Source organism: Ylistrum balloti, unplaced genomic scaffold (genome assembly GCF_031769215.1).
Source record: "Ylistrum balloti isolate Yb309-2 unplaced genomic scaffold, AGI_CSIRO_Ybal_v1 Utg369874, whole genome shotgun sequence".
In the NCBI taxonomy this organism is placed as follows: domain Eukaryota; kingdom Metazoa; phylum Mollusca; class Bivalvia; order Pectinida; family Pectinidae; genus Ylistrum; species Ylistrum balloti.
The window spans coordinates 385,854-409,686 of record NW_026782015.1 but is presented as its reverse complement, the minus strand read 5'-3'; the positions used below and the strand labels follow the sequence as shown (position 1 = coordinate 409,686).

At 37.3% G+C, this 23,833-nt stretch overlaps 1 protein-coding gene across 4 annotated transcripts in view; it reads left to right on the top strand.

Moving 5' to 3' along the window:
- Positions 1–22,493, top strand: part of LOC132546009 (spectrin alpha chain-like) — a 39,393-nt gene extending 16,900 nt beyond the window's left edge. For 3 of the 4 annotated variants that reach the window (XM_060209699.1, XM_060209696.1, XM_060209695.1), the window contains exons 18-55: positions 164–232; positions 608–724; positions 894–1,020; positions 1,323–1,513; positions 1,648–1,890; positions 2,272–2,406; positions 2,610–2,755; positions 2,993–3,191; positions 3,335–3,442; positions 3,699–3,790; positions 4,249–4,393; positions 4,631–4,747; positions 5,377–5,441; positions 5,586–5,685; positions 6,543–6,614; positions 10,164–10,312; positions 10,685–10,874; positions 11,089–11,355; positions 11,874–11,958; positions 12,228–12,412; positions 12,573–12,677; positions 12,965–13,074; positions 13,200–13,298; positions 13,578–13,698; positions 14,045–14,299; positions 14,597–14,695; positions 14,841–15,077; positions 15,311–15,447; positions 15,666–15,855; positions 15,990–16,169; positions 16,591–16,703; positions 17,755–17,772; positions 18,980–19,034; positions 19,616–19,812; positions 20,349–20,402; positions 20,637–20,783; positions 21,187–21,334; positions 21,688–22,493. In XM_060209699.1, coding sequence (XP_060065682.1) covers positions 164–232; positions 608–724; positions 894–1,020; positions 1,323–1,513; positions 1,648–1,890; positions 2,272–2,406; positions 2,610–2,755; positions 2,993–3,191; positions 3,335–3,442; positions 3,699–3,790; positions 4,249–4,393; positions 4,631–4,747; positions 5,377–5,441; positions 5,586–5,685; positions 6,543–6,614; positions 10,164–10,312; positions 10,685–10,874; positions 11,089–11,355; positions 11,874–11,958; positions 12,228–12,412; positions 12,573–12,677; positions 12,965–13,074; positions 13,200–13,298; positions 13,578–13,698; positions 14,045–14,299; positions 14,597–14,695; positions 14,841–15,077; positions 15,311–15,447; positions 15,666–15,855; positions 15,990–16,169; positions 16,591–16,703; positions 17,755–17,772; positions 18,980–19,034; positions 19,616–19,812; positions 20,349–20,402; positions 20,637–20,783; positions 21,187–21,334; positions 21,688–21,813 — 5,193 coding nt within the window. In that variant the 3' untranslated portion in view covers positions 21,814–22,493. The remainder of the gene's footprint in view (positions 1–163; positions 233–607; positions 725–893; positions 1,021–1,322; positions 1,514–1,647; positions 1,891–2,271; positions 2,407–2,609; positions 2,756–2,992; positions 3,192–3,334; positions 3,443–3,698; positions 3,791–4,248; positions 4,394–4,630; positions 4,748–5,376; positions 5,442–5,585; positions 5,686–6,542; positions 6,615–10,163; positions 10,313–10,684; positions 10,875–11,088; positions 11,356–11,873; positions 11,959–12,227; positions 12,413–12,572; positions 12,678–12,964; positions 13,075–13,199; positions 13,299–13,577; positions 13,699–14,044; positions 14,300–14,596; positions 14,696–14,840; positions 15,078–15,310; positions 15,448–15,665; positions 15,856–15,989; positions 16,170–16,590; positions 16,704–17,754; positions 17,773–18,979; positions 19,035–19,615; positions 19,813–20,348; positions 20,403–20,636; positions 20,784–21,186; positions 21,335–21,687) is intronic. The other variant, XM_060209697.1, reaches the window with a different exon arrangement.
- The last annotated feature ends 1,340 nt before the right edge of the window (positions 22,494–23,833 follow it).

Below are 23,833 nucleotides of genomic sequence, written 5' to 3'. Positions count from 1 at the left end.
ATCCATATTACTAATAAGTTTCTTGGCATGTTTTAAGTATGAATATGTATCCTTACATTTTTCGTTTTATGCATGCTATAAAAAAAGTACTACCTTATTATATAGATGTATTATTATAAACCTTATTGACAATGTGACATCACAGTTTGTTTTATCTATGTAGGATTTGACCAGCGTCCAGAACCTGCAGAAGAAGCATGCCCTACTGGAGGCTGATGTTGCTGCCCATCAGGTACTTATTCCATCTTATACGACAGTTAACCTGTTCAGTCTCTCATACTGACCTTATCCCATTATATATCTAGTTTTGTATACTGACCACATCCCAGTATTTGTCCAGTCTCTCATACTGACCACACCCCATTAAATGCTTAGTCTCTCATACTGACCACACCCCCTTATGTGTCCAGCCTCTCAAACTGACCGCACCCCATTTTTTGTACAGTATCTCATATTGACCACACCCCATTATTTGTCCAGCCTCTCATACTGACCACACCCCATTATTTGTCCAGTCTCTCATACGGACCACACCCCATTATATATCCCGTATCTCTCAGTGACCACACCCCTTGGTACATGAGCTTACTGATATTGTATTTTCCAGGATCGTATTGACGGCATTGTGATCCAGGCTGATCAATTTGTAGAGTCTGGACATTTCGACGCTGAAAACATCAAGGCCAAGCAAATACAAGTCGTACAGCGGTATGAAACTCTTCAGGTAAGACAGTAAAAAGGCTGCTGGATCTTAGTGCAAAAATCATAAGATAATTGTATTTGGTGTTCAGTTAAATGGAAAGTTGATTCCAATTTTAAGACAGCTGATAAATGGAGACAAAATTTGATGATTATAGATAAAGATATCAAGTGGTTGTATTCTTTGTCTATAGGAACCAATGCACGATCGTAAACAGAAGCTGGAGGATGCACTACGCCTCCAACAGTTTCTCAGGGATGTCGAGGATGAGGAAGACTGGATCAGAGAAAAGGAGCCAATCGCATCCTCTACCAACAGAGGTAGGTCAGAGGTCAATCCTGTGGAAGCTCATATTCAAGTCTTGGACTGAACCTAGCTGTTAGCACCAATCTTTGTCAGTTTAGAGATTTTAGGTCCTTGTTAGATAGAGCATTATCCTTGTTATTAAAAAGAGGAAAGGGAAGCTGTTTCATGTCTCATATGTCTTCCTCTGGTATTTTAGAATAATATCAAAAGAGATCCAGACTCTGTTAGTCCTCTTTTCAGCCAAAGAAGACCTACATAAATGATGTTTCCATGGTTTTAAACAATTAATAATATGTCACTGCATGTTGTGGTACAGGTCGTGACTTAATTGGGGTCCAAAACCTGCTCAAGAAACATCAGGCTCTTCAAGCAGAGTTAGGAGGTCATGAACCACGTATCAACAATGTCTGTCACCATGGTAATGATATGATCAAGGATGGACATTTTGCTGCCAAGGAAATCAACCAGAAAATTGAAGGCTTGCAGGACAAATGGCAACAGTTGAAGGTATCTATTTTCTACATCAGTAAGAGGTTGAGAGTTGCTCATTCAACTCATTGAAATAATGGGAAAACAATACAATTTTTATGGCCTTATGGTTTAAGCAACATTTAAACATGATGTTGTATATACCCTTACAGGACAAAGCTTTCCAGAGAAAGCAGGATCTAGAGGACTCCCTCCAAGCCCAGCAATACTTTGCTGATGCCAATGAGGCAGAGTCATGGATGAGAGAAAAGGAGCCACTCGCTGCTAACACTGATTACGGAAAAGATGAGGACACAGCTGAGGCACTCCTCAAGAAACACGAGGCCTTCATGGCTGACCTTGAAGCATATCGATCTGTGGTGGAGGGCCTTCAAGAACAGTCCCAGGCCTGCAAGGTATAATGGTTTTGTCAGACTTCGAGAATTTTTTAATATAAGTGTAACACATTGCACTTTCATGGTGATGTAAGTGATATATATTTTAGGATGGTCACATTGTGTAAAGGTATAGGCATAAATGAAAAATAATTTGCTCAGTTTTCAGCATTCCTGTTTACCTCATAGAATTTTTTACTCCCAAATTTCCTCTTATACCCTATTTTCTAGATTCTTTAATAATGAAATAATCATTATTACCCTCAACTTTCAGCTACTGTTGGAATTCTGAATTTATAAAAACTTTTGTTAAAGATATTTTCAAGTAATAGTCATTCATAATAACAAAGTGCAAGCAGATTTTGTGTTTGTTGCTTTGTAACCGTTCGTTTGTGTTAATAGCAACAGGAAGCTCCAGTGGTGGACGACCTTGGCACTGAGAAGGTGATGGCTCTATACGATTACACAGAGAAGTCACCCCGTGAGGTCTCGATGAAGAAGGGAGATGTACTTACACTCCTCAACTGTGCTAATAAGGTAAAACAAAGCTATTATGATAGTAGATTTTTATTTTTTTTTTGTAAGGTGTAAGCCTCAGAAGGCAGATAGTTTTCTCTGAATTCCTTTATAAATTTCATTTTTCCAATGTTTTTGTATAATGATTTTTCTCACACCCTAGATTTTAAATGAAGTCCTCCTTTTTGTCTGGTGTCTAAGATAGTGTTATTATATAATTACAGGACTGGTGGAAGGTGGAAGTCAATGATAGACAGGGATTTGTACCTGCTGCTTATGTCAAGAAGCTTGACCCAAGTCTGTCAGCAAGCCGTAACAACCTGATGGATGAGTTCACCATATCTGTGCGACAAAATCAGATCGAAACACAGTAAGTCATTAAAAACGGAGTGTCATACAAAGGTAGTTCATAATCGAAACCCAGCAGCAGTAACTTTCATTTTTATCCCTAAGGAAAATTCTTATAAATACAAAATTATAAAAGGGTTATTCGGTTTCATTTTTATCCCTAAAGAAAATTCTTATAAATACAAAGTTATAACAGGGTTATTTGTTTTGAATATGTAGGTTGAACATTTCTCTCTTACTGCTGTATTTTTCTGCCCAGGTATGCGAATCTGTTGGACCAAGGAAACCAGCGTCGTGAGAAACTCCAGGAATCATGCCGTGCCTACCAATTGGTGCGTGAAGCTGCTGAACTGGCCTCATGGATCACAGAGAAAGAAGGCATGATGGTTGGTGATGAAGTCGGTGAAGACTTGGAACAGGTGGAAGAAATGCAGAAGAAATTTGATGACTATCAGAAGGTTAGTGGAGTGTCCTACTGTATCAATCCAGTCAATAACCTATTTATAACAAGTTCAGGCCTCTTTTTAAATGTAAAATAAAGTATTTTCATTTGTTGTGTTTGTTTGACTGCAGTATAACATTAAGATATTGTTGTGTGTAGGATTTGAAGCAGAATGAAGCAAGACTTCAGGAGCTGAATACTATTGCTGACAAGCTGACGGCCATGGGTCGTACAGAAGCCGCAGAGAAGATTCGCGAACAAATTGCTGTAAGTTTGAGAATACATCTCTTGTTAAAACTGTTAGGGTCTTTCAAAAGTTATTTTTGTAAATTTCTTAAACAATGCATTGAATTTATTTTGTAATGTAACCTTAATATGTCACCTATATTTTTGGATTGTACAAATAGACTTAATGTTTTTAAAAGTGTCAACATTGTATTTACAACATACCTCTTAAATATGTTTTTAATAATAAAACCTAATTAGTAGATTTTTAAAGTGAAATGTTATCTACTTTTTACAGACACTGAACAACAGATGGGAGAACCTTCAGGCAGTGACAGCAGTAAGGGCAGAGACCCTTGGGAGTGCCCATGAAGTCCAAAGATACCACAGGTAAACCATAAATCATCTTGGGAGGGCTCACATTGCTAAAGACAAAAGTCTTCTCGGGAGGGCTCACATGGCTAAAGACAAAAATCTTCTAGGGAGGGCTCACATGGCTAAAGGCAAAAGCCTTCTGGGGAGGGCTCAAAGGACTAAGAATGGAAGTTACCTAGGAGGACTCAAACGGCTATAAATGGAAGACACTTAGGGGAGGCTCAAAGTGCTTAAAGCAAGTTTCTATAGTGAAGGCTCACAGGCCTAAAAGCATGTCTATATGGGGAAGGCTCCCAGTGTTAAGAACATGTCTGTATGGGGAAGACTCACAGTGTTAAGAACATGTCTGTATGGGGAAGGCACACAGAGCTTAAAGCAGGTCTATCTGGTGATAGCTTAATGTTTGACTTTGATTCAACACTCCTGAGTTACAACAGATTTGACTTGAAATGATTGGTTTTATGTGTTGCTAGGGATGTGGATGAGACAAAGGACTGGATCAATGAGAAGGATCAGGCCCTCAACAATGAGAACTATGGTCATGATCTAGCCAGTGTACAGGCTCTGCAGAGAAAACATGATGCTCTGGAGCGTGACTTATCAGCTCTGGGAGAGAAGGTTTGTATTTAGGCAACAAGTTCAGAAAATATCAAACAGTTCAATAAGTAAAACATCTATCCTATATATTTAACTTACAAATAAATCAAACAATTCAATTGATCTGGCCTGTTTCCTTACAATTCAATTTCAGATATTCTAAGTAGCAATTTGGAACTCTGGAGATATGTACTAGTTGGGGTCTGTGTTAGCTTTATGTTCTCCTGATGATGCTAATATTGTATTTGTTGTAAACAGGTACGCGACTTAGATGAGAGTGCCAAGCGTCTGATGCAGACCCATCCTGACCAGGCTGAGCAGATCTATGAACACCAGACAGAAATCAATGAGCTATGGAACACACTGACTGCCAAGGTATACATTCTCAAGATAGTTTAGTGTAGTGGCTGACAGAAGGAATGTTAACAGGTGTTTATTGTATCTGGCTTTAAGAAGAAATATATAAGTTTATCTTTTACACACCTGTCATCCCTGTAGCAACTGTAACAGACAATACAGGCCAATAAGGATGATTATTATGATAACTCCACTATTGTATAATAGAGAAATGTTTATGTAACAAAGTCATTAAGTTTTTGTTGCTAGTAAAAAAAACTGTGACAAATTTTCTTCAAATTTCTCGAGTGTCCTGACCTTCATCACAAATTTTCCAAGTGCTATTATCAGTGCAAGATCAAGCTTGCTATCTACTGAAAACAAATACAAGGACAGAAGGAATTTTTACTTAACTGACTATTTCTAGTGTTGTTATAAGGACTGAGGGTATTGACAACCCTGCTTGCTTTCACTTTTGTTGATACACATGGTTTTCCAAAATGAAAAATTCATTGTGTCCTTGTTGATTGATATTCAAAAAACATTAAATTAATAAATATCTTTAAATGTTAATTCTCTGTAATTGCTGTTGTGTCTGTTCCATGTATGAAATGAGATAATTAAAAGAAATGTGTAATAAGGAGCTATATGTGACCTTTACCTTGTAGGCTGATGCTAGGAAATCTAAATTACTGGACAGTTATGACCTCCAGAGGTTTCTAAGTGACTACAGGTAAATATCCATCTCAGATTTGTGTGGTACTTATGAAGTCAAAGATACATGTTGGAAAATGATTTTCACTTTCTGTCCTTTTTTATTGACCAATGATATGCTGGTTGTTTCTATGTTTCTGATACTTCTGCTATTGTTTTGTAGAGACCTAACCTCATGGATCAACAGTATGATGTCCTTGGTGTCATCAGATGAACTCGCCAAGGATGTGACTGGTGCTGAGGCCCTGCTGGAGCGCCATCAGGTAGTTACCAACCTTGTCGTGTTAAAGGCTCTATAAATCATTCCCTCCAAAGTCAATCATTATTTACCGAAAGGCATGGAACAATATAGAATCTTTTTCTGCAATACATCTGCCATTGGAGTTCGGAATCTGCAAGCTTTTTCCACAGTTCTCTCTCTGAAGACTGAAAGCTTAAACCTGGCCCACTGTAGTTTAGATGTATAGCTTTAGCTTTCTGCTACACTTTCTAAGTGTTCTGGACCTGACAAAAGGATAGAGTCCATACAATGAGACAGGGACTACTGTCAGGCATTCCTCAACTGAATGGATAGCACCAGACTTTCATCTGTTCTCACATATCTGTAACATGTAAGTTTTGTATATAGATATTGATGTAGATGTAGCCAGTGTGAGGGCTGTACAGTACAGATTTAGCCAGTGTGAGGGCTGTACAGTACAGATTTAGCCAGTGTGAGGGCTGTACAGTACAGATTTAGCCAGTGTGAGGACTGTACGGTACAGAGTTAGCCAGTGTGAGGGCTGTACAATACAGATTTAGCCAGTGTAGGGCTGTTCATAGATAAGCCCATGTTAGGATTGTACAATAGATTTAGCCCATGTTAGAGCTGCACAATAGACAGTCTGTGTTAGGGCTGTATAATAGATTTAGCCTATGTTTGGACCGTACAAGAGATTAAGCCTATTAAGGCTGTAGGATGGACTTACCCTGTGTAAGGGCTGTACAATATATAAATATAGATTTAGCCAATGATGGGACTGAACAGTATATTTAGCCTATTTTAGGGCTGTGTGGAAGCCCATGTTTGGGCTGTGTGCTATTTACTGGTGTTTTGTTGGTAATCACCTATCCTTTACAGATGTTCAGCTCTGAGATTGTCAGCCATTACGGTATCACGCAGCTGCCCACAGAGGAAGAGATTGAGGAGCTGGTACCATATATTTCTCTCTACAGATCGCACGCCGCCCACCTAGCTACCATAGGCCAAAGCCTTGTCGCATCTTGATTATACACTGTGAAGCCTCTTCTCTGGTGTTATTACTTTTCATTCTCAGTAATTGTGTCAGAGACATATAATTGTTTTGTTAATGGTAATTTCTATGTTTTTAAAAGGGAAGTAACTCTGTTATATACAACAAACCCAGTCAAGATAGAGGCTTCACAGATTATTTTGATGTGGCTCTTTCGTACTTTTTTAAACATAAATAAGCTTTCATGCTTTAAAAGTGATTTATGAGGACTGTTTGGAATGAGTTACTCCGAAGGGTGCTATTGTAGCAATATGGGTGTGCTTATAAGTATACCTTTAATCTGATATCTTTTTGGCATTATACAAAGAAACGAAAGAGCTGCATGGAAAATGAATGGCTTCATATATATGACGGAAACGCTTGCTGATCATTGTGATGAGCATTGGTTCCTATATATGATTCTCATACTTGTATATTTACTGTCATTTATTGATATATTGCATTGTCTTCATGAGTTGTCCGAAATGTAAACTTAAATCTTAAATAATCTCGGTACTTAATGTTAAATGATATGTGGGAGTGACATAACTCTCCATTAGGTACATATAGAGGACTTGGCCATATTCGTTTATCCTTTGACCAATGAGACCAGGATTATTTCGTTAAAAAGCAAATACGCACCCACTGATCTTGCGTTGCTTTCTGATGACCTTGAGACAAAGCTTTTTAAGATCTTAATTTTTTTTGCTGATCCATCCTGATATTCACCTAGGAATGTTAAATGTCTTCATAGATAAACAGGCTACTGGTTAAATTTAGGACGAGTGTTACCAGGCTATCTCAATAAACCTAACTAATGTGAAATAGTTCTTGATGACCATGTGTTCAGTTGACTACTGTTATGACCATGTGTTTGGTTGACTACTGTGATGACCATGTGTTCGGTTGACTACTGTGATGACCATGTGTTCGGTTGACTACTGTGATGACCATGTGTTCAGATGACTACTGTGATGACCATGTGTTTGGTTGACTACTGTGATGACCATGTGTTTGGTTGACTACTGTGATGACCATGTGTTCAGATGACTACTGTGATGACCATGTGTTCGGTTGACTACTGTGATGACCATGTGTTCAGATGACTACTGTGATGACCATGTGTTCAGATGACTACTGTGATGACCATGTGTTCAGATGACTACTGTGATGACCACATGTTCAGATGACTACTGTGATGACCATGTGTTCAGATGACTACTGTGATGACCATGTGTTTGGTTGACTACTGTGATGACCATGTGTTCAGATGACTACTGTGATGACCATGTGTTTGGTTGACTACTGTGATGACCATGTGTTCAGATGACTACTGTGATGACCATGTGTTCAGATGACTACTGTGATGACCATGTGTTCGGTTGACTACTGTGATGACCATGTGTTTGGTTGACTACTGTGATGACCATGTGTTCAGATGACTACTGTGATGACCATGTGTTCAGATGACTACTGTGATGACCATGTGTTTGGTTGACTACTGTGATGACCATGTGTTCAGATGACTACTGTGATGACCACGTGTTCAGATGACTACTGTGATGACCATGTGTTCGGTTGACTACTGTGATGACCATGTGTTCGGTTGACTACTGTGATGACCATGTGTTCAGATGACTACTGTGATGACCACGTGTTCAGATGACTACTGTGATGACCATGTGTTCAGATGACTACTGTGATGACCATGTGTTTGGTTGACTACTGTGATGACCATGTGTTCAGATGACTACTGTGATGACCATGTGTTTGGTTGACTACTGTGATGACCATGTGTTCAGATGACTACTGTGATGACCATGTGTTCAGATGACTACTGTGATGACCATGTGTTTGGTTGACTACTGTGATGACCATGTGTTTGGTTGACTACTGTTATGACCATGTGTTCAGATGACTACTGTGATGACCATGTGTTTGGTTGACTACTGTGATGACCATGTGTTCAGTTGACTACTGTTATGACCATGTGTTCGGTTGACTACTGTGATGACCATGTGTTCAGATGACTACTGTGATGACCATGTGTTCAGATGACTACTGTGATGACCATGTGTTTGGTTGACTACTGTTATGACCATGTGTTCGGTTGACTACTGTTATGACCATGTGTTTGGTTGACTACTGTGATGACCATGTGTTCAGATGACTACTGTGATAACCATGTGTTTGGTTGACTACTGTGATGACCCTGTGTTCGGATGACTGCTAAACTGTACAAGGACGACTGTTGGCTAAATAACTGTTATGATATATCAGTGTTGACTACACTAACCCTGGCATGAAGTGTAAACCTAATAACTCAGAAATCAGTTAGAATTGTGTGTTCGATCCCCTATAACCAAACACAGTAGGATTTATTAACAGTTTGATACAGCTTGTTGTGTGTTATTCCTATACCATTAGGAGGATGTATATGTTAAGGAGGGGTCCATAAAGCTGTTTGTGTTATTCCTACATCATAATGGGGCTGTTATAGGGCGTGTGCATGGGACCATAGTACTGTTTGAGTACTGTTTACTATATATTTAAGTGATAATAATATGTTAGCACTTTTCACACGGACAGGATTGTGCTAAAATATTATGGTGTCAACTGCAGTTTCTGTTTTTCGTTTTGATGCATATGTAGCAAATATTGTGGATGTGCAAATCCATCATTGGCCAAAATTGATTAAATATTAAATTGTATTTTTTTCCAAATTCACTAGATTAACAGTATATTATCCTTATAATCTAAAAGAGGGGATGTCACTCTTGGCACGCCTGAGGGAGTTTGGGGGGAGGAGGTGGCCATAATGCTGTGTGTTATCCCTGTTGTGAATGTTTATTTAGTAATATTTTACATTTGGGATGCATGATTTTGTTGCAAAATCAGTAGGTCAAACAGTAAAAAGTAAAGGTAGACCTATTTTCTCCTGTAAGGTTTCCTTGGATCCAGCATGTCCTCCAGATTTTGTTATAGACTTAGAAAGATTTGAAATGAGTGATGCTGTGTTGTTTCAAAAAATCCATTGTGTGAATAACAGAAACGTAAAATAGCATTTAAACTGACCACAGTTACTTGACCGGATTTTCTGTTCCAGATAATAACCTGTGTTTTATTTGTAGCATGCCAAGAGACTCGAGAATGTACTGTAGACTAACCAACTTTCTTTTCCAGAAAATTTTTTATTTTTCCACATATTTCTATTTCGCTATTGTTTAGTATTATTTCCTTTTTGTAGTATTTCATTATAACTGATAATCACTTTATTTGGTCTAGTGGTACAATTCGTTACTTTTACTTCAAGCTCACATTGTGTTAAGTAACTCGCTTTTACCTAATACTAATTCCTGATGAAGGGAATCTTCAAACATATTATTTAATCAGTATCATCCTACCATATGTGGATTTGGGGTTAAGCAATAGTGTTTGTAGGTACTAAGTTTCTGTGTACATGTTTACAGGAACATCGCACTGAGATAGATGCCCGTTCTGGAACCTTCCAGGCATTCGAGGTGTTTGGCCAGAATCTTCTTCACAATGAGCACTATGCAAGTGAGGATGTGTCTGGCAAACTGGAGGAGCTTGCCAAGGCTCGTGAGGAACTTGAACAGTATGTTTACTCTCACCTGTTCTTTCAAGGAGAAAAAATGAAACAACATATATTTGTTATAGCCTTCTCCATTAATTCAGCAGATAAATATACTGTAAAATCGTAAATGTTTGTGGGAATATATTTTTGGTTGATTTCACAGGTATTCGAAATCCATGAATTTGTATGTCCACAAAAAGATAAAAGATGAATATTGTGATCAAGATTCATCCAAAAATCGAGTACCAACAAAAATGTATATTTTTTGAAAACCCTGAAATTTTAGTCCCACCAAAATATATGACTATTGAAGTATATATTGTTACCTGTTATTGTAAATTCAACAGATGATATATTTGAGTGGGTATTGATGTAGTACTTGGTTTGTCACAGAGCATGGATTGCACGAAGGATGAAGCTGGACCAGTGCCTTGAGCTACAGTTGTTTTACCGAGACTGTGAGCAGGCAGAGACATGGATGCACTCCCGTGAGGCTTTCCTATCAGGTGATGCCGTTGATGGTGACAATGTGGAAACACTTATCAAGAAGCATGAAGACTTTGACAGAGCCATCAGTAGCCAGGTATATAATCCCTTAAGCATTACAGTCATATCAAAAACGTGTAAAATGATGAAATCTCGAAAAGTTTACTAACAAGTTTACCTTGATATGGAATAGTGAGAAAGTTAGACATGTATAAGTTGCTCTGCTTGGTTTTTTCAAAAAAGACAGAATCAACCAGCCTCTGGTTTTGACTTCCATCTCTATGTGTTTTCCTTGTTTCTTCTGTTTACAGCAAGAGAAAATCCAGGCACTACAGTTGTTTGCAGACCAGTTGATTGGTGGAGAACATTACGACAGCAGTGCCATCGCTGACAAACGCGATCAAGTCCTTGACCGATGGACCAACCTCAAAGATGCCCTAATAGATAACCGCTCCAAGCTGGGTGAGGCACAGACCTTGCAGCAGTTCTCGCGGGATGCTGATGAAATGGAAAATTGGCTCCAGGAAAAACTACAGATTGCTATGGATGAGTCTTACAAGGACCCTACCAACATACAGGTAAATGTGATTCTTTAGATGGTCAGCTCAATCTACATACAGGTAAGTATGATTCTTCAAATGGTCAGCTTAATCTACATACAGGTAAATAACATACAGTTTTAGGGTATCACCACCAACATGCAGATAACTATTTTTGGGATAATCATTGTAGCCCCCACAAACATACATGTAAATATCTGAGTGACCTGTAGCCTCACCATTATAGGATTGAAAATCCAGGTAAGTAGTAGCCACACCAGCATAGAAGTTGTGTTTAGGTCCATTGGTTTGAAGTTGACAGTCATTTAATAGTCATAAAAATAATTAGCTGGAGAGTAAAATGGAAGATATAAATAAAATGTTGATAGAAGATAGAAAGAAGATAGACAAAAATGTCAAATTTTTCTCCTTTTTTCCTCGAACCTCGAGACAATCCAATGGAAGATAAAGACAAAGATTCCAAGTTTTTCTCCATTTGTCCATGGAGGTAGGGCAGATTTAAGTAGAACGGTTGTTTAATTACTTTCTTGTTGTAGAGTAAACACCAGAAACATCAGGCTTTTGAAGCAGAGCTGGCTGCCAATGCTGACCGACTGCAGGCACTACTTGGCACTGGTCAAGGTAATAATCCTTAGCTGTATCTGTATATTGTAGTGACCAGAATTAGGGTCTGGTCATTGTATTTATCATTACAGTATATCGTCATTAGTATAGAATCATGAAATGAATACCATTTTACTTACATGTCTATAATTTAGATATCTTTTATAAGAAATTTAAAAGTGTATGAAATGTATGTATTTGTCTTTGAATTGTAGCTTTGGTTGTGTTGTAGTGATGATTGACCAGAACCAGTGTATAAAATATATGTGTTCTTCTGTATATTGTAGCATTGATTGACCAGAAGCAGTGTGCAGGATCAGAGGATGCTGTCCAGGCCAGACTTGAGAGTCTTGCCTCACAGTGGGAGACACTAGTGGCCAAGTCTGCTGAGAAGAGTGACAAACTGAAGGAGGCCAATCGCCAACAGACCTATAACGCTGGGGTCAAGGACATGGAATTCTGGCTTGGAGAGGTGAATTTCAGTCTTCTAATCAATATTTTAAAGCTTAATGTCACACAAATTATGAGAATGATTTAGGAAACTGATTTGTTGATAAAGTAAAACCAGAAAGGAAAAAAAAATTTTGTGGGGTTTAAGATACCTGCTCTGAATCAAATGTTTGTAACTACAGGTAGAGCAGATGCTTGGCTCAGAGGAGTATGGAAAAGACTTGTCCTCTGTGCAGAACTTGCTGAAGAAACACCAGTTACTGGAGGCTGACATAGCAGCTCATGAGGTATGGCTTGTCCTCTTTATTGGGGCTACTCCCATCCATTGTGTCCACTCCCATCTATTGTGTCCACTCCCATCTGTTGTGACCATTGCTGTCTATTGTGTCTGGTTAAAATGGCTATTGTAAGATTCACAACTAGCTTTTCAGGTGGACTTTTATGTCACCTTTCTTATGAAGTCTGTGTTTGCAAAAAATTTCCACTGATAATGGTAACAAGATTTTATCATTTGACAAATCTTCCTCAAATTTTTATAAATGGAATAGTGGATTTATGTTGTTTATCTCTACAGGACCGTATAAAGGACCTTAACACACAAGCTGACCAGTTCTGTGATGCTGGAGTCTGGGATGCAGAGAGTATTGAGACGAGGAAGAGGACTATCAACGAACGTTACGATAAGTAAGTGTCATTCAAGTACAAAGTGGCCACTTTGATAAAAGATTCTGTCTCAATGAAAGCTGTGAGTTGAGTTGAAAATAGTAGTCTTTGGTTTTGTTTTTCATACATAATCTTATTTTCTACAGAATCAAAGAATTGGCCATTGTGAGGAGGACACGCTTGAACGAGGCCAACACCATGCACCAGTTCCTCAGGGACATTGATGATGAGGAAGCTTGGATCAAGTAAGTTACTCCTTTTTGTTCATCCTGATCTAACAATTATCGCAAGATTTTCTTTAATCAATACCTGCAGGTACATATTAGTACACTCTTTTGATTTGAAAATTGTGTACCTTTTAGGATTATGGTATCATTTGTTTACCCTTTGTAATCATATTTAGATCTTTGGTCTGGGTTATATTGATACAATTCCTTAATGTGGTAAGAGTTCCCCTTCAGTTAGTATAAATATTGGTTGAAAATGAGTGCAGCTGGTGTAATATAGGGCTTGTTGGTTGATAGGGAGAAGAAACTGCTGGTTGGCTCTGATGACTATGGACGTGATCTTACCAGTGTACAGAATCTACGCAAGAAACACAAGCGTCTGGATGCTGAGCTAGCTACCCATGAGCCTGCCATACAAGTAAGCTATCGGAATCACGGAGAGTCACTCATTGTGGTTATCACAGTAAACAAGCTTGAAACCTTACCATCTTGTATACTTTGTATGTCAGTGTTAGTACACTCCACACTAGTCATTTGTCTGATGAAGGTGACCCTGAAGTCATCGAAACATCATGCTCAAATATTCTGCTGGTTGTGTAATAAGAACTTCTATATATTGATGTTACTGACCAGAGGAAAATGTTCCAAAATAAGCTTTTAAGTCTTTGAAACAGGAATGTAATGTCACTTGATGTCTGAGTAAGATTTGATTGAAAGTTTTATGATACAAGATCTTTTAGCAACTGTAATTCTTTTGTACACAGGCCGTGCAGGACACTGGAGCCAAGTTAATTGAGGAATCCGACATCAACACAGCTGATATAAAGGAACGCTTAAAACAACTTCAGGACAGCTGGGAAGAGCTCAAGTCCATGGCAGCCAACCGTGGCCAAAAGCTGGAGGAATCGTATGCCTTCCAGCAGTTCTCAGCCAGTGTGGAAGAGGAGGAGGCATGGATTGCTGAGAAGCAACATCTTCTGTCTGGTGGTGACCATGGAGACACCATGGCTACTGTACAGGTACATGGCACATGTTCTCAGTAACCAGTTAAAACAAAGGATAGACTATCAACAAATACCAGAAGTTTTGTAATTACTTTTGAAACAACTTCTAGTTCTTTGTTACTTGACATCCACCAGTGAAATATCTCTACCTAACATGACATCCTTTAGTGGAATATTTCTACTCGATATGTTTATTACCCTCTAGTGGAATATTTCTACATGTTAAACACCCTCTGGTATGTACAAGGCACTTTGAACTGATGTTACAGATTTGCCTTATATTAATGCTTATATTTTATTATCATTCTTCAGGGTCTATTGAAAAAACATGAAGTGTTTGAGACCGATTTCCAGATACATAAGGAACGATGTGAGGAGATCAAGAATGAGGGAGAAAAACGCATCAATGAGGTTTGTATTTGGCACCATCCAAACTGTGTCACTTGTTACATTTATTGTTAGAGAAACGGTATACATATATTATTGTAATTTACATTGTTTTTATCGCTATTAAAGCCATGCCAGATATTGTATCTTAAGGGTTTCATGTTGTCAGGGTAACCACAATGCTGACAGTATTGGTCAGAGAAACAGAGGATTGCAGGAGAAGCTGGATGCTCTGGACGCAGCTGCAGCAAGACGTAAGGCCGGGCTTATTGACAACTCTGCCTTCCTACAATTTATGTGGAAGACTGATGTTGTAGAAAGCTGGATCGCCGACAAGGAGACACAGGTTCGCTCTGATGATTATGGACGAGACCTTTCTTCTGTACAGACCCTCCTCACAAAACAGGTAAGGAATCTCTTTAATGAAACCTGTCTATCAAATTTGATAGATAATCTGTGTTTTATTTTATTCCAGATATAATCAAATGTAAATAGCTTAGTCCTAATGTAAAGATTTTTAATCTAGATAAATTATGATTTTTTTTGATATGAATTAATATTTGCATTTGAAAAATGAAAGTGATGTATTTTTGTTAGATATTTAGGTCCATGCCTCACACTTTGGTTTATTTGTTTCAGGAAACTTTCGATGCTGGTCTGCAGGCCTTTGAGAAGGAAGGCATCCAGACCATTTCTGCCCTGAAGGATCAGCTAATTGCAGCTCAACATGCACAGACAGCGGCCATAGAGAAACGTTACAATGATGTCATTGACAGGTGAGACAAGATGCTTTTAGAAATCAACATCAAAATGATATATTCATTCTCACATTCTAAAGTCAAAATTGATAGCATGAATCTTCTCGTCTCTGTTGGAAAATTACCTCAATACTTTGCCTTTGTGTAGAACAAGATGTTGATTATTTGAACATATCATTTGATTCTCTCTTAAAACTTAAGCCAGTGGAAGTTTTAAAAATTTTTTTGCATTGTAGGTGGCAGAAGCTCCTGAATGACTCAGATGCACGTAAGCAGCGTCTCTTGCGCCTCCAGGAGCAGTATCGGCAAATAGAGGACTTGTACCTCACTTTCGCAAAGAAGGCTTCAGCCTTCAACAGCTGGTTTGAGAACGCAGAGGAAGATCTTACTGATCCAGTGCGATGTAACTCGGTGGAGGAGATCAGGGTAAATAGTTTAGTGTGCTAGCCTATAACAAAAAACAAGTGATATTGTTTGCATTTAGTACTTTTTTTTTTTTAGATTTTTCATCGAAGGCCCACAACATTTAAATGTAATTGGTGTTGTTTTCTATACCACAGGCTCTGCGGGAGGCCCACGATCAGTTCAAAGCTTCTCTTAGTGCCGCCCAGGCAGATTTCAACCAACTAGCCGCCCTGGACAAGAGGATCAAAAGCTTCAATGTAGGACCAAACCCTTACACATGGTTTACCATGGATGCTCTAGAGGAGACCTGGAAAAACCTACAGAAAATCATCAAGGTAATTCTGATTAGTAATGTTAATGTACAGAAAGTAAATAGGACTATGTTACATTCTCATTAATGTTATTGATGAGTTAGTCAGAAAGATGGCTATTATTGATGGGTTAGACAGAAAGATGGCTATTATTGATGGGTTAGACAGAAAGATGGCTATTATTGATGGGTTACACAGAAAGATTGGCTTCTTTGTGTCTGTTAGTAGCAACATAGAAAGACTTCCTGTTGTTTTTGGTAGCAGTAGTATGGGATGGCTTCCTTTATCCGTGGCAGTGTAGGATTAGTCAGACATGTAGGAAGATTTTCTGTAATGTTACAGGCATGTGAAATATATTTGAGTCTGTGACTGATTTAGGTCTGACATGAACCTTTTAGAGGTTATAGAGTTAGAATGAATATTATCTGATTTGACATGTTTACAGGAGAGAGATGTAGACCTAGGTAATGAACAGCAGCGCCAGGAGGAGAATGACCAGCTCCGTAAACAGTTTGCCCAAGCTGCCAACGCCTTCCACTCCTGGCTTACAGAGACACGGTATGTATCACACAAATCAGACATCCATTTTGTTTCTTCATGCCATTTTAGTTTGGGATTTTATTTGTTTAGAAAATTTTATCTTTTTGAGTCTTTTTTCTGTTTATTCAGAATTTGTTTTTTTTTCAAAAAAATTAATGAAAATTAGGAAACTGCAGAAAATGCATAAATTTTTGGATGGGATCACTTTGGAACTAATCGCTGTGATCTGTATATGATCATAGCTCATGAAATTGTAACTGCTCTTTGTTTAAACAAAGATGGAATATGGTACACCATCTTTTACAAATCACGGAGAATGTTTTGGGTAAAAAAAAAACATAAAGTAGATGCTTCAGTCTCGGTTGTTCTGAGAGATATTTCTTTGTGAATGGTCTATCTTATCGGAAAATCATTTTATTTTTATTATATATAGATAGACAAAACTATTTAGTTTGTATGTATTCTATATATGTCTTTTACATTTCTCTTCTGTTTCTATATTATATCTATATTATCATTTTATTCTGAAATGTTTTTGGTTCTTGTACACTTTATAGAATAGAATATATGCCTTTTGCGGAAGTAAAACTACTACATACTAGATTGAGTACAATTTTATAGTAATGCTACACACCTAGACATAGCTACACATTTGTACTACAAAGTAGATAGGGAACAAAGTATATATATGCAGTATATTCAATATTCTTATTAAATTCTTTTAGCCTGTATATATAAATCTTATCAATGATCATGTTTAACTCTTTTCCTGCTGTGTAAATATCTCCTTTTTGCCTTTCACAAAGTAATATTTGGAATTTTCAATTTCGGTATATAAGATTTATCTATATTTTCTGAACTGTTTCACCTCCGTTAATAATGTAGAACCCTGCCAGCTGGCAGACAGATAGTGGAGGTAACTACCGACGGCAGGCAGAGAGTTCGTTCCACTTTATAAAACAATACTTTTTTAAGATTTTTGATTGATTGATGGTTTTTCTTTCATATCGCGTTGTGTATCCTCGTACATACAAACTCGTTTCCCGTTGATGATTCTGTTTCTCATCAGTCTTTGGCTACTGGACGGGTTACTATTTTATTTCCCTTCTTGCATGATATGCATCCTTGTTTCTGTACGAGTTTGCTTTTTCTCCATTTTTGATTTTTCTGTTTTTCTTTGTGTTTTGTGAAATAGTTTTTACATTAAATAAAATGGTGATCTTTATATTCAATATTTGCTTCTGAAAAATGTTAGTGGTAATAATTTTGGCTGGAAGATTTAGACAAAAAATGGATACGTTAATTTATTGTGGATCCTTCATTGAAAGAAATATATCAGATTATTACATATTTTCACTTTGATACAGACTTGTTCCATTTATATCAGGCTTCATTTTCCAATTGGATGCCGCTGTGTCCTTCAAACGAATGACACAGTAAATTTAAAACAAATATATATTCTATTTTGGGTCAACTTTTGAGGGGTCAGATTTCCTGGCTAGATTCCTTTACTGGTTGTTTCACACCTTATTGCTTACCCTGATGTGATTTCAATTTGACAAAGAGATGTGCAGGGTCATGTTAGAAAAAGAAACCCCTTTGAATTATTGTTTAGTTATGCCCTTGCGTACTGCATGACTTTCTCTAGGGTACACGTTTTTCCTTGCTCTCCTCTTACTAATACTATTTTCTGAAGCACAGGCTGTTCTTGAATACAAACTACGAAAAAAATGTCTTACTAATCTGGTCAGCAGTTCCTCTAATATTGGGATTGGGGTGGGAATGCATGGTGTTTTACCATCTTCATTTCAGATAATATAGGGAGATTGTATATGTGGTGATAGTTGAAATTGTTTATATTTGTAAAATCCCAGATGTTGTAACTAAAAACAGCTTCATGCACATTTGGTAATAACTTGAATATTTTTGTGGAATTTCTGGTCTTGAAATGCATGATTAAAAAGTTTATAATAATGAATATTGTGATTAGTGGAGTGGACAAAACCTACTAAATTATTCTACCTTTTGGGAAAAGAAAATTATAATTATAAACATTTCTGTTTCTGGTTGAAGAGTAAATATATAAGTTGTAGATTAGTCTTGGGTAAGGAAAGAATTGGTGAATATTTCTTTGACTTTTACAAAACAAACCTGTTTTTACCCTTACTCTCATTCTCTTCTACAAGAATTAATATGATGTCCCTAACTTGAGATTTCTCTGAGATCCTATTGTGTTTAGTCTATGATACTATTACTGTGATATCCACTGTGCTCATTAGTGTCTGTATCTACAGGGCAGCCATGATGGAGGGATCAGGTACACTAGAAGATCAGCTGGAGGCCACCAAGGTAAGGAGTGTTTGATTACCAGAGCTGTTTTCATTAAGCAGATTGACCCGATTGACCAGGGTTATTTGTTAATGATAAAAAGACAAATTTACTAATCTTATTTCACTTTCTGACGAGCCTTAACTAGACTTATTGAGACCTTATTTTGCCTGAAATGTTACATCGAGAGTGCCAACAAACCACTTTGTCTGCATAAACCATCTGCATCCAGGTGAAACATTACCTTATCCAAATACCTCGACTGTGTTGAGTCATTGTTGATTTACTATGACAACATATATAGATATCTGATTTAGTACTGAGTAATCAACATTTAAATTATCAGTGTTTTGTTGAATCCTTGTCTTCAAAGTTATTTTCATGGTGCACAATTTTCTTGGATTTTCAAGAAAAAGGATTTTGGTGAACACTTAATTTTGTGAATAGATAAAGCCCAGTAAATCTTCTTATACCAATTCTCAAATAAATACTCCACAAAAATTAATAGTTTTTCAGTAATTACATACTGCTGTAAGTGGTATTTAATTGACAACTATTGCAAAATATCAGTGATAATGTTAGACTTGACTTTATTTATTCAGAAAAAGGCGACTGAGGTGCGAGCCCAGAAGGGCCAGTTGAAGAGAATAGAGGACTTAGGAGCTGCTATGGAGGAGCGATTGATCTTAGACAACAGATACACAGAGCATAGCACAGTAGGCTTGGCCCAGCAGTGGGATCAGCTTGACCAACTCGGCATGAGGATGCAGCACAACCTTGATCAGCAAATCCAAGCTAGGTCTGTCTCACTCCACAGCTAAGTCACAGTCCAGTTACACTCCACCACTAGGTTACACTTCAGTCTTGTCCACAGCTAAGTCACAGTCCAGAAACACTCTACAGCTAGGTCACTCTCCAGTAACACTCCACCACTAGGTTGCACTCCATAACTGAGTCATACTTCAGTCACACTCCACAAGTACTTTAGACTTCAGATATCTAAATGTAATAAGATATCTCTTAAGTATATAGAGATATCTATGGTATATTGAGATATCTATAAGTTTAGAGAGATATTTAAAAAGTATGATATGATATTTGTAAGTGTAATGAAATATCTGTGGTATATTGAGATATCTTTGTTAAGTGTATTTGTAATGAAATATTTATGGTATATTGAGATATCTTTAAGTTAAGTGTATTTGCAATGAAAAATCTGTGGTATTTTGAGATATCTTAGTGTGATGAAATATCTGGAAGTGTAATTTTCTGTGAGAAACTCAGTGTAACACAGTTAGGTCAGTGTGATAACTTATTATTATCTGATGTTTACAGAAACAGAAGTGGTGTATCAGAAGATGCTCTGAGGGAGTTCAGCATGATGTTCAAGTGAGTATAATATTAAGTATGATGTGATCAGAAAATAAGTGACCTTTTTGAAATAAATTGATGAGAAAAAGTAAATATTGGAGCATCTAATATAGTTAATGACTGAATTGGAGTCATAGTAAGACTTTTGTATAATTGGTTTTCAGTGTCTATAGACATTTTGACAAATAAGAATCAGAATCTGAAACCACTATAGATTATGGACTGTATGATGGTTTTCCTTTTTTACTACAGACATTTTGACAAGGATAAGTCTGGTAAACTGGACCACCAGGAGTTTAAATCTTGTCTTCGAGCCCTGGGGTATGACCTGCCGGTAGTGGAGGAGGGTGAAGTAGATCCCGAGTTCCAGGCCATTCTAGATATGGTTGATCCTAACAGGTAAGTCCACCACTACAATTAGAATCATCTCATTTTATTATCACTAACTCATCAGATATTGACAACCTATGTGAAGGTCTTTTTAATATACTTAAACCAGAATTTAGTTAGATGTATGGTCACGTTAAATTGTTTGGACTCACAATACATACAACTAGTCTCTGATACCCCAGGAACAGCAGGTGTAGTCTGTGATCAGGCTCAGCTATATGTCAATATAGTGACTTGACCAGTTTTAGACTACACAGTGTGATTACCCACTGTCACATAATGCCTTCAGGACGAGTTGACAGCTTGACATAAACTACCTTATTAAGAGATGTGATCTTGTCTACTTCATTCACAACATTACTGTTATGATTAGACAGTTTTCGGTATTAACTTTGTGTTTTTGTGCCAACAGAGATGGACAAGTGTCTCTACAGGAATACATGGCATTTATGATCAGTCGTGAGACAGAGAACGTCCAATCTAGCTCGGAGGTAGAGCAGGCCTTCCGAGCTTTAACATCTGGAGACAAAGCGTACATCACAGCACAGGAGTTGTATGCCGTGAGTATGAACAGAAAAACAAAGACATTTTCCTATAGCCTTATGTTTGATGTGTCTTCAATAAGTTTAATATTTACACTAGTCGCAAATCAGACCAAAAACAATGTGATCCTTTTGAGTATTTTAAAGTCCTAAAACTAGCAGTCATGACTACTTAGCCAGGAATCAGATTATTGTTTTTACATCCTCACTTATTTTGATAATAAAACCGTTCATTATATATATAAAACCGTTTAAATGGAGTCACAGTTCAAGTGAGTGTTCAAGTTTTATTGTTTGTTTGTATTTTTTCAAGTACCCATTAATCTAAGACCATGCACTGTGGCTAATGACACCTATATTCTGCCTTACAGAACCTGACCAAGGAGCAAGCTGACTACTGTATAGCCAGAATGAAGCCGTATGTGGACAAGACGGGTCGTGAGGTTGTCGACAGCTATGATTATGCTGACTTTACGCGCTCCATGTTTGTGAATTAAATGGAGAGGGACTCACCACAGGGATCTGTAGGGCTGTAGTCTAACCCCCTGAATAGTACTTCCTGTGTATCGTGTATGTTATAAGCCAACTTCCGTCTTGTACCTGTTAATCTTCACCTCTACTGCACTGCCGCCAAGAGGAGATAACTCACTTTTCTAGTGACATGTTTATGAATTACATCTATCAGTTTGTCTTTCTAGACTTTTTTGACCAAGTCTTATTAACTGTATAGACATAAGTTACAGATGTTGTTTGTACAATGTTAACTATCAAATCACCATACTCACATCATTGGGTTTGTGTTGTACTACTCTGAACATCGTCACAAAACTCGCTCCCAAACATGGAGTCTTTACGGAGACATTGAATTAAGGACTTTCACTTTGAAACATTAATAATGTTACGGAAAATTATCTTAAAATATTTGCGAAGGAATATTGAAAATTATTTTTGCTTTAGCTTTCTGCACCAATTTTTTCCTTTTTTTGAAAATAAAATTATTGTACATGTATATTACGGCCTTATGCTTGCTTTAAGAAATTCAGGAGAGAAAGATGACATTTTGAATAGCCATTGAAGTATATTGTGGGTAAGACACAGCCTGCTGGTCTGCTTGGCCAAAGTCTGTTGTTAGATCTGTCTTCATATTATTTGTGTATAATAAAACCTTCCATAGATACGGATGTGTTCTTTATGATTTATATACAGGAGTGACATGTGTTGTCAACTTACTCTCTTGTGATGAAGAGTTGTGACAGCAAGACAATGGTATTATTTTGGTATATACATATACCTGTAGTTAAATCTATGGCGGACACCTCAATGCATCCATCATTTACAAAATATTTTCCAGATTTTATGCTTCAACGATTCTGAAAATTAGGGACGCTGAGAGACTGGACTACATTTAGCTCACCATTAAGTACAACTGCTTTTCTAATCAGTCTTTGAATATAGATGCATCGAAGTAGGGATATCAAAAAAATGAGATTTTATATGATCCCTGAAATTTTGGAGGAGCATAAAGTCACTATCTTGTCTGCCTCTCCCTCTGTCCTTTCTTTCGTGTCCTGAGCATAATGTTGCTCAATATGAAGCAAGGATCAGGACATTTCGTGTATACATAGCTCATACGAAGGGGATGTGGAAGCTACAAAATTCAGAGCCCTGGACCTCTTCATAACAGAGTTACTGCCCTTTGTTAAAATTTGTGTCTGGAGCATAGCTTTGCCTGCATTTAACCTAGGATAATGAAACTTTGTGTATACATGTATCATACTAAGATGATGTTCATTGTACCTAATTCGGGGCCTGCAACCCTTTGATTACAGAGTTATTTCCCTTTGTTAAAATTTTGAGTCTGTTGCATTTCTTTGCCTGTATTCAAATGAGAAAATTGGAACGTGATTTATACATCAGTCATACAAAAGCAATATGTAGTGTGGCAAAATCGGCGCCCATGACCCTGTAGTTACAGGGTTATTGCCCATTGTTAAAATTTTATGTCATGAGCATAGGTTTGCTTACATTAAGAGTAGGATAACGAAACTTGGTGTATACATTTGTCACACTAAGAAAATAAGCAGTATATTAAAGTCCAGGTCTGCAACCGTTTAATTACATAATTATTGCCCTTTTTTAAGATTTTGTGTCCATTAAAGTGCTTTGGGGGAACATCACTTTCACTGATACTCTTGGGTTTTGTTGTTTTTTTTCAAATGGTTGCTTTTTTTCTATTCACTGTAGATTTATTTTATAGTTATATTGAAACAACTACTTTAAAATGTCAGATGAGCTTTCTTTCACTTCTAGTAGAAAAGACATTCAATAAAATAATATTTTGAAAACTGAAGAACTTATAAAAGTGTTCTTTTAATATTTTACACTGCATCAATATTCAAACATAAAGATGGCACTGGTTTTCTGTTAATTAACTGATCAGTTCACTTGGAAGTTCAATTTATTATGGGAAAAAACCCAGATTTTTGTGTATTTTACAGTTAGCTTAAAGATATAAAA